The 14,468-nt window shown below is 40.3% G+C and overlaps 2 protein-coding genes across 6 annotated transcripts in view; one reads left to right on the top strand and one right to left on the bottom strand.

Annotated features, from left to right (window-relative positions):
* Positions 1-9,373, top strand: part of trak1a (trafficking protein, kinesin binding 1a) — a 46,613-nt gene extending 37,240 nt beyond the window's left edge. For 3 of the 5 annotated variants that reach the window (XM_053682265.1, XM_017474088.3, XM_017474093.3), the window contains 7 exons: positions 41-178; positions 739-815; positions 1,052-1,282; positions 1,391-1,710; positions 3,564-3,899; positions 5,496-5,598; positions 6,905-9,373. In XM_053682265.1, coding sequence (XP_053538240.1) covers positions 41-178; positions 739-815; positions 1,052-1,282; positions 1,391-1,710; positions 3,564-3,899; positions 5,496-5,598; positions 6,905-7,661 — 1,962 coding nt within the window. In that variant the 3' untranslated portion in view covers positions 7,662-9,373. Of the gene's footprint in view, positions 1-40; positions 179-738; positions 816-1,051; positions 1,283-1,390; positions 1,711-3,563; positions 3,900-5,495; positions 5,599-6,445; positions 6,534-6,904 lie in introns of all 5 variants that reach the window. The other 2 variants (XM_053682267.1, XM_047156829.2) reach the window with 2 other exon arrangements.
* A 2,676-nt stretch (positions 9,374-12,049) lies between these two features.
* ccka (cholecystokinin a) lies at positions 12,050-13,859 on the bottom strand. The gene is given in 3 exon segments (NM_001200525.1): positions 12,050-12,498; positions 12,754-13,005; positions 13,761-13,859. Coding segments are annotated over 2 exon segments (372 nt in total). The 5' UTR covers positions 13,004-13,005; positions 13,761-13,859; the 3' UTR covers positions 12,050-12,376.
* Positions 13,860-14,468: the final 609 nt, after the last annotated feature.

The following is a 14,468-nucleotide window of genomic DNA, read 5'->3' as shown; positions in this document are numbered from 1 at the left end:
TTCTCCATAAGATCACTTGGCTGTTGGTTACACTCTATAGTTACAGGAGCTGGAGGATAAGTATGCAGAGTGTATGGAGATGCTGCATGAAGCCCAAGAGGAGTTGAAGAACTTCAGGAACAAGACGGTGCCTCAAAGCACACCGCGCCGCTTTCATTCCCTCGGCTTTTTCCCCATGGTGAGAAAAAGAAAGTTCCACAATAGGCTGATTTTATAAGTGTAAAGGTAATAGTTTGCTACTGTATAGACTCAGACAGTAGGACTTTGTTTTTTGTTCTTGTTTTTTTTTGTGTGTTTTTGTAAAATTGCATTTTCTTATATTGGGAAAAATCAGATATTCTTCTCTGAAGAAAAAAAAAATCACTTTATTTCATGTATACTAATGACAAAAAAGACTTAAAATCAACTGAAATCAATGCCTGTTTGTTAGACTTACTACAAGGTACTGTATGTCACTGGAGTGATGACTTCTCCCTTCTTTCTAGGTCTAGATAGGTTATATTTATGATTTTCATAGCTTCCTGGTGAGTTTGCATGTTACTGAGGATCCATGTAAGTATAGTTAATTATGCAGAGAAGAGAGTATGAGAGGCTGATTGTATTCCATGTTGTCCTGAGGCTGTACAATGTCAGAACTGTTCTGTTGCTTGTGGTTAGCCAGCTGGATGATGTAAATGACCGTTACATAAGAACCAGAAACGCCTATTCCCAGTATCTAATGCTGTATGTATGGAACAGGACTCCTTAGCTGCTGAAATTGAAGGGACCATGAGGAAAGAGATTCAGATGTCTGACCCGGAAGTCGAAGATCAGAGGTATCGGTGTAACTATACAAATGCCTAGAATGCTGTCAGTTTCTTTTGTATAGAGTATAGTATAGATTTGGTATAGATTATAGAGTAGCGAATAGTATAGATTTGGTATAGAGTCTGGTTGGTGTCAGTTATTGGTGTAACTTTGATTTCAGTTTTGTGTGTTACATGCACACACAAATACACTTTGTGACCTCTGGGGTTTTTTTTTGTTTGTTTGTTTGGTTTTTTTTCCCCAGATTACACCCAAAGCGAGTCTTCCAAACAGTGCGCAACATTAACCAGGTGGTTCGCCAGCGCTCACTCTGCCCCTCCCCCATGAATATCCCAGGCTCCAATCAAACGTCATCCATGAATTCTAGGCACTCCAGCTGTCTGAGCACACCCAGATCCAGTGTTTATGGGGGAGAAGGGACTGTCATGGACAACCGTACCAACAGCATGTTGCTGGAGAGCCACACTCCACAGGAGTACGTAGGAGAGCGTGATTTTGGATATATATTGATAATCCCCCCCGTCCCAGTGTTTTCCCCTTGGTAAAGTAACATTTATCTTCTTTTTCTCGTTTGGCCCTTCAGTTCAGAAGACTCGAACAAGAAACCCGGTACTCCTGGCACACCTGGATCTCATGACCTGGAGGCAGCGCTACGGAGACTCTCGCTTCGCCGTGACAACTGTCTGAGCGAGCGGCGCTTTTTTGAGGAGGAGAGAGAACGCAAGCTGCTGGCACTAGCCATGGAGAAGAGAGAGCCACGTGGAGACAGTGATGGAGAAGGAGGAGGCTCGCTCACCCATTCAGACAGCATCCTATCTCTGGGCACTTTGCACTCGGTCTACTCTGTGTACAGCAGTCGCTCCTACCTGCCCGAGAAACTGCAGATCGTCAAGCCTTTGGAAGGTGACCAGAACAAAGGCAGGCCGGTGGCCCTGCAACTCTTAGATACACTCTGGGCTCTAATACACCAGCACTCAGATGACCTCTCCACACAGCACTCCTTCTATTTCAGACACGCCCAGCCGCGCTGCTGGTTCGAGATTTAGCCACTCTCTGTTTGAACGCACACACTCCTATAATATGGCTTTCTGTCTGTAACATGTGCAGCAGTGTGCAGTTATAGAGAGAAACTGCACTTTATAGCTTTCATTTTGAATTTTTATCATAGATAGTGAAAGGTCTGATATATTTGACTATGTAAATCCTTGTTAGTTGAGAGGTGTGTTTGTCTTTAACTAATGCGATAGTTTCTTATAAAATCCAGTAATGCGTCATCAGTGCTTGAGAACAGTAGAATTAATAATGCCACTTATCAAATTCAGCTCGCTACTCCCACCAGCTGCTAGTTCTATCTCATTATCTTTCTCTTTAAGTAAAAGCAATTATGACTCAAAATGATAATTGTATATTTAAGTGTGATTGAGTCAAATGAAACCGTTAAACCTTTTTCTAGAGGAATACAGACACTTGTTTAGCACTGGAGCACTTGCATTAAATGAAATTGTGCTTATGTAGAAACATGATCCACTTTTGTGACACCTATCAGCAATAAATAATGCAAAATATAAAGAATAATGTTTTCATTTGACTCATTTTCATATAATAGTCTTCAGCATGACTTTGCTCTCTGATTGGTTAGGTACAGTCCATTTTTCTTTCTTTTCTCTTTTCCTCCTGTTTTTCTTTTCTATATTATTTCATCCTTCAGTCACGTTTCAGTTTGTGGTTTAGCCACCGTAAGCATCTTATGTTGTATTTCAGTCTGTTTTTTAAGTTCTTCAATAAATTCTGCCCTTATTTTCTTACAGTCCTCCTCTTCTCTCTTTTTTCACCCCCCTATACTGTCTGTTCCTTAACCCTCAGAGCAATGCCTGCATGATCAAAACAGCATCAGCTTTGACAATCTATGGCACTTAACATTGTTTAGCTGAATAATACAAAACATTGTTTTTGCGTCACTTTATTAGTGGCAATAGATATTAGGTTACGTTCAGTTGTGGTTTAATGTATGTGTATTTTAGATCAAATAGTGTTGCAGTAAACTGACGCTCAGGAAGTACTTTTTTTTTATTCATTTTAAATCAGTTCTACAAGTAAGACTGCGAAATGTCCCTGGGTTTCACTGATTTGCCAAATCAAACGTACAAACTCTGTTGATTGTCCAGGGAATCCTTTCATCTCCCATTACGCACAGCAGCGGCTGTGTACGTCACCCCAAAGCCTGTTCAAAGACAATAATTAGAGAATTTCCTGAGGTTACCGTCATTAAGGATATTACAAGTGTAATATCCTTCAGTTTTATGCAGTGTTGTGGGATGTTTAGCGAAGCAAATTAGCTTCCCTTTAATCTGACAATTGCTCACCTCCTAATCATGTTTATTGTTTATAACTTTTGACACTTATTTTTTTAGGGACCTGTTTTATTAGTTTGAGTCTTTATTGCTCAGACATTTGCGAAACAATTTACCTACTGTGAGCCAATTTCTTCTAAACCTTAAAGTATTTTGCGTCTCACGTCATAACATTTTATAATCTTTTGAATCATGTCATTCCTGTAATCTGTACATGGGGTAATTATTAATCTCACGACTTTTATGCTCAATTACTGTTAACGTTACCATTCTGAATCAGTATCACTAAGGCTAATTATGATTCTTCTTTATTGAAATCTGCTGACATCACACAGCCATGAAGTACAGTGCAGCATTTTTAAATGCTTCTGTCTGATCTCTGCTGTGTCTGATTTTTTTTCTCAGGGTCAGCGACTCTGCATGCATGGCAGCAGCTGGCCCAGCCGAACCTCGGTGGCATCCTGGATGCTCGGCCGGGAGTAGTGACCAAGGGCTTCCGCCATCTCCAGCTTGACCTTGAGGAGGTCTATAAGTTCACAGACTTGGAGGAAGATGAGCCAGGAGATCATCAGATCTCTCAGCCCACTCTCTCTACCTCAGGCCTGGGCTCACTGCCCTGTTCACCAAGCTCCAACCTCCATCGGCAGGGGGAACAGCGCCGAGGAGAGAGACGAGGGGCAGAGCCAGAGCTTCAGGAGATGGGCGGAGATGCACAGGATGAGGAGGAGGAAATGACCTCTGGTGAGGGAGTGTCTTTAATGTAGACATGAGGGTTGTCACAAACCCCACCCACTGCCCGCACCCAGCCAAACCCAGTGGAATGGTAGCAGCATGCTGGGGACATTTGCCTGTTTGTCACGTGTCTTATATCTGTGATCCCTCTCCTGTTACACAGCGTACAGTGAGCTCACAACTACCTCGTCCCTGCCTGCCGTGTGCCGTCACCGTGGTTTTGAGTATAGTGATTTTTTTTTGTTTGTTGTTGTTATATCTGTACTTCGTTTTCATGTACGAATCATTTATTTTCTCTTTGTGCTCTGAAATGAGAATGGCGTCTTTGAAAGAACTTTTATAGAACACGTTGTAAGCCACCTTCATTTCGGGGATTAATTATGCTTCCAGTCTTGTGTATTGATTTACCACATATTATAGCTTAATGATGCTAGTGTGGAGAGATTTTAGTGCAGGTGGTTATTAGTGTTTATTATACAAGTTGTACCACTGCTACCATGGGCTTCATTCTCATTTCCTGCACTAATCTAATTAATTTACTATCTATCAAAATACCTTTTTTTTCTTCTTAGTGATGTACGTCACTTTGACGGTGTTAGTGCGTGTGAATGTACCTCAGCAAACTGTACCTGCTTCACAGCAATCCTTTTCAGTGATCCAGTGACTCTCAGCTACTTTGCATTTTCCTAGAACTAAAAGGTTGGAAGTGTCCCTTTAAGAACAGGCTATAGGATAGTGAAGGGCTACAGAACGTGAGTGTGTGTATGAAACCAGATGCGCATACTCACTAAGTGAACCTTTGGGCATGGCTAGCATCCAGGAAAAGGTCATGGAGATAAACCTGTATGTTACATGGTCGCATGTCGGCATTCTATTAATAACGGAGTGCGCTCTGATCATACTTGCTCACATGACTGAGAGAGAGCTGAAGCACTTCTCAGTGGCCAGTAGGTCACATTCACACCCACTAACACACACACACACACTCACAGGTTGTCCAAAAAGTCTCCATACAAATGAACACTTTTTAACAAAATGTCTTCCAAAATTTTTCACACAACTTATTAACAAATTCAAAACGACGGAGTGTTGTGGACCACCCGAGAAGTGAACATCCACGAACTGCTGACGACGGCACAACTGACCGTGGGGCTGGTATACTGTGTATGAAGACTTTTGGGACACCCTGTGTATATAGCGTCGCATATTCTTTTACTGTCTTGCAAGCATGCAGACTCGTACTTGTTCTTCTTTGGCAATATTATCGTTCCACTTTTTATCTGTTGGTGATGATTTGAAAATCATCCTTGTCTAATGATAATCCTGCTTCTTGCCCATCCTTCTGTCCTATTCTGTGAATCTGTTTAAAACTGTATCAGAATAGATCGAAGCGAGGACTGTACTAATTACAAAAAAAAGGTTCGCTGCATGTATCTGATCCAATCTTTTTACCTCAAGTTTCACCGTTTTCTTTCTTTCTAATAGAGTCTATTACAGGAGGTGGTGCGTATTTTAGTTTTCAATTTCTGATGCAGTTTTAAACCGTGTGTGTGTGGGTGTGTGTGTTTTAGATGTGCACTAATGTATTACTCTTGTTGTTCCCAGTTCATTTTCCTGGTAAATGTATGTCTCACACAAATTCTACCTACACCTTCACTACCTGCCGGATACTCCACCCCTCTGATGAGCTGACCAGAGTCACTCCCAGGTGAGCTCCGTACATCTCTTTATAACCACTAGAGGGTGCCTACGACTCAAGTATTCCTTTTAGTCATACCAGCTGATGACCAAAACCGTTTTCATTATGTTGCTTTTACACAGAGAGCTGGGATAATTCACAGGTTCTATACCTGTGTTTTTCTCCCTCCTTCCCTGAGAAACCTCCAGCCCAAATTACCTACTCTTTTTCGACTAAAGCCCTAGCAGGAAAGACCTCTGTTTTTGTATGCACTAGGAGAAAAATATTTATGCCAAATGATGAATGGTTTTGTAATAATCTCTTGCTTCATTAACTTTTCCTAGTGAAGGAAAATTCTCCCAGAGAATACAGCACGGAGTCAATGTGATGCAAGCTAGAGACCCAATTTCTAATCCAAAGAAAATAATGCGCAATCCCACAGACTGAAGAAATTCTTTGAAAAAACAAAGACTGCTATGACAGCAACAGTCTGTGAAACACCTCGCTTTATATTAGCTTATACGTTGTTTGTGTTCAGGTTTCTATAAATGAATTTTTGATCCAATAATAAATATCACAGAACACATCAGGAATTGTTGCTGCTGGAAAACCTCTTATTCTATGATTTATAGCTATATAAAGTTTTATTAGAAAAAAGGCATGTTAATACTTTATTACAAATGCTACCCTGAAAAATGAATTCTGTACAAACAGAGGTGTCAATTGTTTTATTATACTTTAACATTGTTTTCCTCTCAATTTCATAATGGACACACAAAAACAGTGAGGATGTTTTTAAATATGTAGTGTGATCAGAGACAGTTGCCCAGATGTGTTGTGTAGCAGCCACACAACCTATATGATTGACTCTCCGCAGATCATGTGATGGTGAGGAGGAGGAGGAAGCAGCATTTTACCATGTTGTTCTGGGCTTAGAGCAGGCTCTCTAAGCCACACCCACTCAGGTGGTCTCATGGTACCAGCATGATGGGCCACAGACATGATGTTGACATGCCTTTCTAACCAAACTTAACCAGTCTGACTGTTTTAGAGGAAGTGCCTCTAACTTCTCATTCATCTTTGAGTGGCAGTGTGAAGGTTACATGCGACACTGCCAATGTGGTTAAAACTACTTTTCCAGCCTTGTGTTGTGCTCTATGGTATTTTGGCTAACGAGTTTAAGATTATTAGCATTGTCTTAAAGACTGCAGGACAACGAGGAGTGATGCATGACACCTGTGTGAAAGTGTTTTTTTAAATTATTGCCAGCAACATATTTCTGTATGAATCTTGAGGTATCAGTCTAAGGTCCTTTTTTTTCTGTTTTCTATGTCAGTGTGATGGTAGCAGGTCCCTCCCTCGCCTCCTGTGTGATGAGCATCAGTAGCGTGCACTCTACTCCAGCATCTACCCCCTGCACGCCACGCCGTCTCAGCCTGGCTGAGAGCTTCACTAATCTGAGGGAGCACACCAAGACCACAAGCACCTTTCTGGGCCTGGTGCGCCTCCTACAGGACCGTGGGATTTCTGCAGCTGTCTACAACCCTCACAGCTGGGACCGGGCTGAGAGAACATCTAACAATTCACAATCTGTTTCAAGAACATTCCCCACTGCCCCAGACCTAGACATCATGCCCTCGACACCTCCAAACTCCCCCACCCAATCCAAACCCAGCAGCCTTGTGCTGCCTATGGACTACAGCCCCTCTGACCCGCCTTACGAGAACTTCCTGGCTTCACGGCCCGCCAGTTCCATTCTGAAGGAGATGCGAGGAGCAGAGGCCAAGCTGTGCACGGAATCCCAGTGCCAGACAGAGATGAGCATACACAATCTGCGGCTTTTGGACAAGGTAAAGCGTTTCAGACTCGGCCCAAGAGCTTTGACTCCAGGTCCTGGGCTCGGTTTAGCCACACCTTCTTTTGGGACCCAACCTGGGCTACCCAGCCCCATAGCAGGACTGACCGGGATTCGGAGAAACCGGAGTTATCCGGTTATGGTAGGGGCCAGTATGGCGATGAAGGGATTGGGACCACCTACTGAAGACTTGCTCCTATCCCCCAAACCTAGACAGGCTAGCCTCAGTGAGGAGTGAGCATTGCTTCTCTGTCAATCATCCTCTGTATATACACTTAATAAAATACATTATTCTCATGACAGATCGACTGTGCCTATAAAAGAGATTTGTATAGATTTTGTACAGCAGCTGTAACTGTGTAATACCATTTTATTACTATTATTTTGTCATGCATACAGTGCAATTCAGCCAGAGAGACCACAGCATGTATTTGATTCTTTCATCCCCGTACTCTGTAAATTGTGGAATAATTGCACTTCCGCATTACAAGAAAATGTAGCATAAGGCCTGTTTGTAAGCACTTTTTTGATATTGACTACTTTGGCATAACTGTGCTAAAAGACCATATCCCTGTTATCTTGTTTGGTTAATATGATCTTCCTGAACTCAAAGCTCCTCTGGTTGGCATTTTGTATGAAAATCTGAAACACTAATAACATCCTTATACCAGTCCTAGACAGAACAACAGTGTGTTAGCGCCCCAGTTAACGTGACTAATTGCAATCCTTTCTGTGCCCTCAAAACAATCTCATATTAAATTATTAATACCCTTTTAAAGAAAAAAGCAATTTTACTTTCCCACATCATTATCCCTGTAAATGCCTACAGCATCCCTATATAGCTGTGTATTCACAGAATATGAAATCTTCAACGAAATCTTTAACGAAAACCTCATAGTTTGTTGTATAATGCTTATTACAGTGTAATAAACATAAGAATAGCCCTTTAAAATGGGCGCTGTTAGGAAATCTGTAGCAGCAGAAATAAGGGCGCACACTGTACTGTAATTTGTCCAGAGTTGTCATGAAGAGCTGTAAGGAATCTGAGATTTGGGGGGTAACCAATGTATTTGTAAGTGTGTTTTAAGTAAATGCAATCGATTAACGACGTATAAAATACTCAAAGGCAGTATAGTTACAACCTCTTGGATAATAAGAGTCCAGTGCTTCTGATGGAAACGGTGTAACTCTGCAGATGTTTTGGAAGACTCTGACCAGTGTTGTTTTATTTAAAAGCTGTAAAGTGTGCGTGTTTTTGCTGAGAGGTCATTGCTCTCTAAAGACTGAACTGTAAGCTTTAATTGCATTGTGTGAGTCTGTCCTTTTGACAGCGTTATCATAGTGCCTGATGTCAATTTTATTAGTCAACCCTATTTTGAGTGACTTTTTCATTCTGAAGACTTTGCCTCAGTAAACATTAGTGTTAACACTGTAACTAAGGTGTTGGTGTCACCCTAACAGGAGCGTTTTTAATTTTGCAATGCGGTGCTGAATATATGAAGGATGTTTTAATTCTCGAGAAATGATGTCTAGAAATGGTGTCTAGTTTTCTAGAAAGCACATACAGCCATTCATTTTGGTCAGAACTTCTTTTTTTTTTCTTTTCTTTTCCCTAATCATGTTCTTAGTTGCGCTAAAAGGTTTTCTGTTTAAAGAGGTGTATGCACATAACCTTGACTTGAACATGTTCGTGTTGAATGTATTGCAGAATCACTGAGGTGTCGTACGTGACTCAATGTTCATTGCCGTTACGAGTTTTATTCTCTCAGACTGCATAAAGGGAAGATTTGCCACTTGTACACTGTAAATTGTAAAGATAGAAATATGTTTTTATACAAAATATCATAAATTACTGAATAAATGGAGGAATGTGATGGAAAGTGTCAGAAAAATCCTGATTTGTTTTCAGGAACTTCGAATACCGAAAAACTCATAAATAAATTAATTAATTAATACAATTGTTTTTGTCTTCTCCTACCCCCGCCCGAGTAGTGTCATGTTTAAATGCACTTCATTACACTCGGGGTATTGACCTGTCTGCAGAGAGTATTTTATTTGATGTTGCAGGTAGTCAGTCAGAGCGGTCTCATTTGGGCTATCTCGACTCTTTTTGGATATAAGCCCTGATCTATATCCTACACCAGAAACTGACCTAAATCAGAGGCATAACATCAGCCTGTTATCAGTGTTGATCAGTTTTTTATTCACTGAGCACTGGGAGCGGGTGTGGGAATGTGAATGACCTTCATTCTTGGCTGTCATTGAGCACTTTAGTGTGGCATTTGATGTTCGAGAGCTCTGGGAATAAAGGAAGATACATGAGATATTCCCTCAGGAGCAAGGCTTTGACCATCTACTGCTCATTACATGAATTAATGCAGGGACAAATGTTAATGAGTTAAAATACACTAGTTCATACGTCAGAAATTTCTCCTAAGTGCCAGTCCCACTTCATAGCTCTCATTCATCATCTTTTTTGTATTAGATGAGTGGACGCTTATGATATGATAACATCAGAGTGATAAACACTTAATGCTTATGAGTAGCAGCTACTTATACAGGTCATTCACAGTATAGTGTAATCCACAGTGGAGAGTTTATTCATGAGGAGATTGAATTACATGTACATAATAGGTGACCTAGCTATGTTTTAATACGGGTGAAAACAATTTGTTTGGGGTTGGGGGTTTGATTCCTGCTTCTGCCCATGTGTGTGGCGTTTGCATGCTCTTCCCATGCTTTGGGGGGTTTCCTCCCCCAGTCCAAAGACATGCGTTGTAGGCTGATTGGCATCTCTAAATTGTCTGTAGTGTGTGTGAATGGTTGTGCGATTGTGCCCTGTGATTGACAGGGTGTCCCCTGCCTTGTGCCCCGAGTCCGAGGGATAGGTTCCAGGCTTCCCATGACCCCGTGTAGGTTAAGCGGTACAAAAAATGGATGGGAAAACTCTATTTACCCATTTTCATTTTGTCCTTTGAAGTCATTGTTAGAAATCTCAAATGCCATGAGATTTTTTTTATTTGATCTTTTACCATTGATTCATACAGGATAAGATGTGTCCTCTGCCTCCCACATACAAACGAATATCAGCCTTTAAAAATCCACCTTTAAATCTAAAGAAGCATGTTGAGGTAAGTTAGCTTTAAGTTGAGTGCATTTGCTAACTAGGTTTGTTTTAGCTGTTAATGCCACCTTAGCATTCAATCCAGAGAGTCATTAAACAAATGTTTAATATTTAAACCAAATTCTTAGTTTGTCTGAATTAGCAGAATATTTGGATGGTTGGTTGGTTGGTTGGTTAATTGACATTGATTGATTGGTTGAATGGTAAATTATGAATAATAATTAGTACAGTTTTTGCTCCATATTTGACACAGGAATTTGACAACATCCCCATACTTAAGTTTCTCTGTACTTTTTTCATTCCCTGGTTAAAAAAAAAAAAAGCAATTAAAATGTAAGAACGTCTCTACAGTCACCTAAGCTTTTCAGAGAAACCAAAAAGTTCAGTGACAATGGTGGAAAGGATGGCTTGGGAATTGATCTCGATTTGTTTTGATGCCTTAATGAGCTCCCCAAGGAATTCACTGCCAAGTAAATCTTTAGTGATGTCTTATTTTCCGCCGTCACACTGTTGTGAAACTGTTCTCTAGGATGTTGATGTGCTTGTGGATGCTTCAAGAGCATCTTAGATAATCAATCTGTTTCGTGCTAATCACAATGCTGGGAAGTAGTCGTATGTGTATTAGTGTGAGGACAGTCTGAGGCAGTGTTTGAATTGCTGTAACACATCTAATTGCACTGGCAGCAGGTCTTTTCATGTCAGGATAAGTGCATGTGCACGCATGTGTTTGCGTATGTGTGGGTGTACGTGTGCTTGTCCGGGTTTATTGGTTCACTTTTTATTGTCTTAACTGAATGAAACCCTTCTCATTGAGGCACACCTGTGGCATAATGGTGCCTTTTGTTCTCTATAAACTATTGCTCTCTCTCTCTCATTTGCCATCCTGCAATTCATCCATTATGTGCTAACTCAAGTGGTGTACATAATAGGCAGCATGAGGTTACGTTCTAGTCTGTCTGTTTCCAGCTCCGCGCTTGTACAAGTAAAAGCAAGCCTTTTATTGCCTGCGCAGTGAGCTTTCCCTAAGGCTGTTAAGAGAGAGACGCCGAAAGTCATATACACTAGTGCTGCCACTTTGAATGATCAATAAGTGAATGTGTTTTTGTGGTCATTAACTGTAAGCTCTCTCTCCAAAGTACTAAACACATTGTTATGCTGGTCTCCACTGCAATGTGGAGGACTTTAATCTGTGACTTCAGTAATGTTTTTCATGTAATGCCGTAGTGGTTTGGCTCAAATCTCATTAGTAAAGTAGTAATCAAGAATACCAAAGTCTCAGTCTTTATCGCAACCTTCTCTAGAGCTGTTAAAGCTTCCGCTCTAGCGTGCATGCTAATAGGATCTAATCTAATCATTGTTTCCATGGCATCACATTTGCTTTTGAATAAATGTGGGATCTGGTGCCGCCGCTGTCCTTCTAGTTGTGTCGAATTCATTATGTTTTCGTGTGATGGAATCATACAAACTTATAGACACCAGAGACAATACAGCTGGGTGAATGAGTTAAGGCAATGATTTATTCTCAAACAGCTATCATATTCTCTATGCTAAAGCAAAATCGTACACACAAGAAAATAAATAAAACAGACCATATTACCAGTCACTCCCCCTGCCCCCCAAAATGTGAGTGCATGTAAAATCCATATGAGTTACACAGACATATTCATATATTGCATCATCTTCATTATACAAATTTACATCAGAAATAAGATGAAGAAAGGGCACTCCAACAATGGCATGAATGGCAGGGAGAAAAATTTAAATGGATCTCTCTGTACACGTGGTTGGTTGATTGGTTGGTTCCTTCAAAATGATTGGGTGATTGGATATTATGAAGAGTATTCATACTCCTCAGCACTCCGACGGCCAAAATCCATCCAGCCCAGGTAGTCTCTGTCCTTTATTCTGTGGTTGGACCTGCTGTTGAGGGATGGGCTTCTGCGGTATGAACCTATGATGAGGAGATGGGTGAATCCTCTGGTTACTGGTTGCAGGAAAAAGCAATGTATAACATGCTATGATATGACTATAGAACATCTAAATATGGTTTATGTAGAAAAATGCTCATGCGTAACAAGAAAGAAGTGTAACAAGGTCATATAAGATGCTACCTGTTCTCTGTTGGTATTTAATACTCAAAGCATGACTATCATCAGAATATTTATGAATATGAATGGTGTGTAGAAAAGAAATGACACTACCATACCTTTTCTGGAAATGAGTCTGGCCAGCAGTTCATTCAGCCTGCGCACAGCGTCCTCCTCTACATTCTCTTCCTGCGTTTTAGACAATAATGTGAGCTGGCCACTGGGGGGCACCGCAAGGGTGTGGCGCGTGTGTGCATCTACAGACCCTCCATCCAACTTCCTTTCTTCCATTAAGTGTGTGGGGTGAGAAAAGCAGCTGCTGCTGGAGAGAGCCACCAGCAGCACTAACACACAGATTCCAGTGTTCATGCCTGAAGCACAAACCCAGAGAAAACGTCCTTTACTGGCAATTTGTGTTATAAATGTAATAACCTTTTTCCCCTAAGCACTACAGCACCAAATATGGTTTAGAGTGTTCACATAATATTAACACCAACTTGACACATTCATATGACATCAAATATAACCTCATAACTGTAACAATTAGATTCAGTCAATACTGACATAATAGGCAAATTATTTACTGAAATGTCAGTGCTTGGACCTGGATTGTGGATTGACACCTCTTAATATACTGTATGCTTTTGATGGTAATCAAGGCTATGTCCTTAAAGCCTAGCTTTCCTTTCATAATCCCATTAGATATCTTTATTTTCATTACTTTTTAGAACATTATTATTATTATTTTTATTATTATTATTATTATTATTATTTTTATTATTATTATTATTATTATTATTACTTTCTCAAAAAGAGTAGATGATCTGCAGCTGATGAGCATATGAGGTATATGAGCCTTTCTATAACACAACTGCAGTATAACCAATATATTCTATTGCCTGAATAATAATTTATATGATATTAGAAGAATTAATATATGAGATTAATGTTCTCACACTATTCCAATTATGTCTGATTGTAAAAAAAAATAAAATAAATAAACAGTTATTAAAGCAAATATTCTTCAAGAACTAAAAATGGTTCAATGAAGAAAACAAATTCTAATATATGTTGTTTCACCCAATTCAACACAATATTCTAAAGAGAAAGAGAGTAAAACAAATACCTTGCACTGAGACTGAGGCTGTGCAGCAGAGAAGAGCAGCAGGCGAGACAGGAGATGGAGTGAGATGATGTGCCGTGCTGAACCAATATGAATGAGAAAAACTTCAGCACACTGTGCAACAGCGGCCCTTATATACCCTTCTGCAGGGGGCTGGCTTTGTGTGGCCCGCACAGCACCAGAAGCACTACTGCCTAGTCTCTGTGTGTGTGTGTGTGTGTGTGTGTGTGTGTGTGTGTGTGTGTGTGTGTGTGTGTGTGCCTGTGTATGTGTATGTGTATGTGTGTGTACGTGTGCACGCATATGTGCATGTGTGTACATTTGCGCAAGCCTGACGCAGAATGGAGTACTTTATTTTTACAGGATACACACTGACATTGTCACTCACAGAATTGTGTTTCACTAGCACACACACACACACACACATAGTGACCTCTATCAGAGTTGACTCCACTACTATAAATGTCAACTAAAGTATGACACTTTTAGGATGACAATTCTACCGTTATTTCTTTATTTATTCAGCCAAGTGAAAGAAAAAGGGGTAAAAATCCTAGTTTTGCACTAAAAATGTTGATTTGAAGAAAAATGATTTGCTTCTCACATAAAACCAATTTACTTTTACTATAAAACCAGTAAAAGATCAAGATTTGGTAGAATGAACATATTAATAATTTTCAACATAACAACACCTAATCATTAGTATTAGAT

The sequence above is a fragment of the Ictalurus punctatus genome, chromosome 1 (assembly GCF_001660625.3).
Source record: "Ictalurus punctatus breed USDA103 chromosome 1, Coco_2.0, whole genome shotgun sequence".
Lineage (NCBI taxonomy): Eukaryota > Metazoa > Chordata > Actinopteri > Siluriformes > Ictaluridae > Ictalurus > Ictalurus punctatus.
This window is presented reverse-complemented; position numbering and strand designations above follow the sequence as displayed.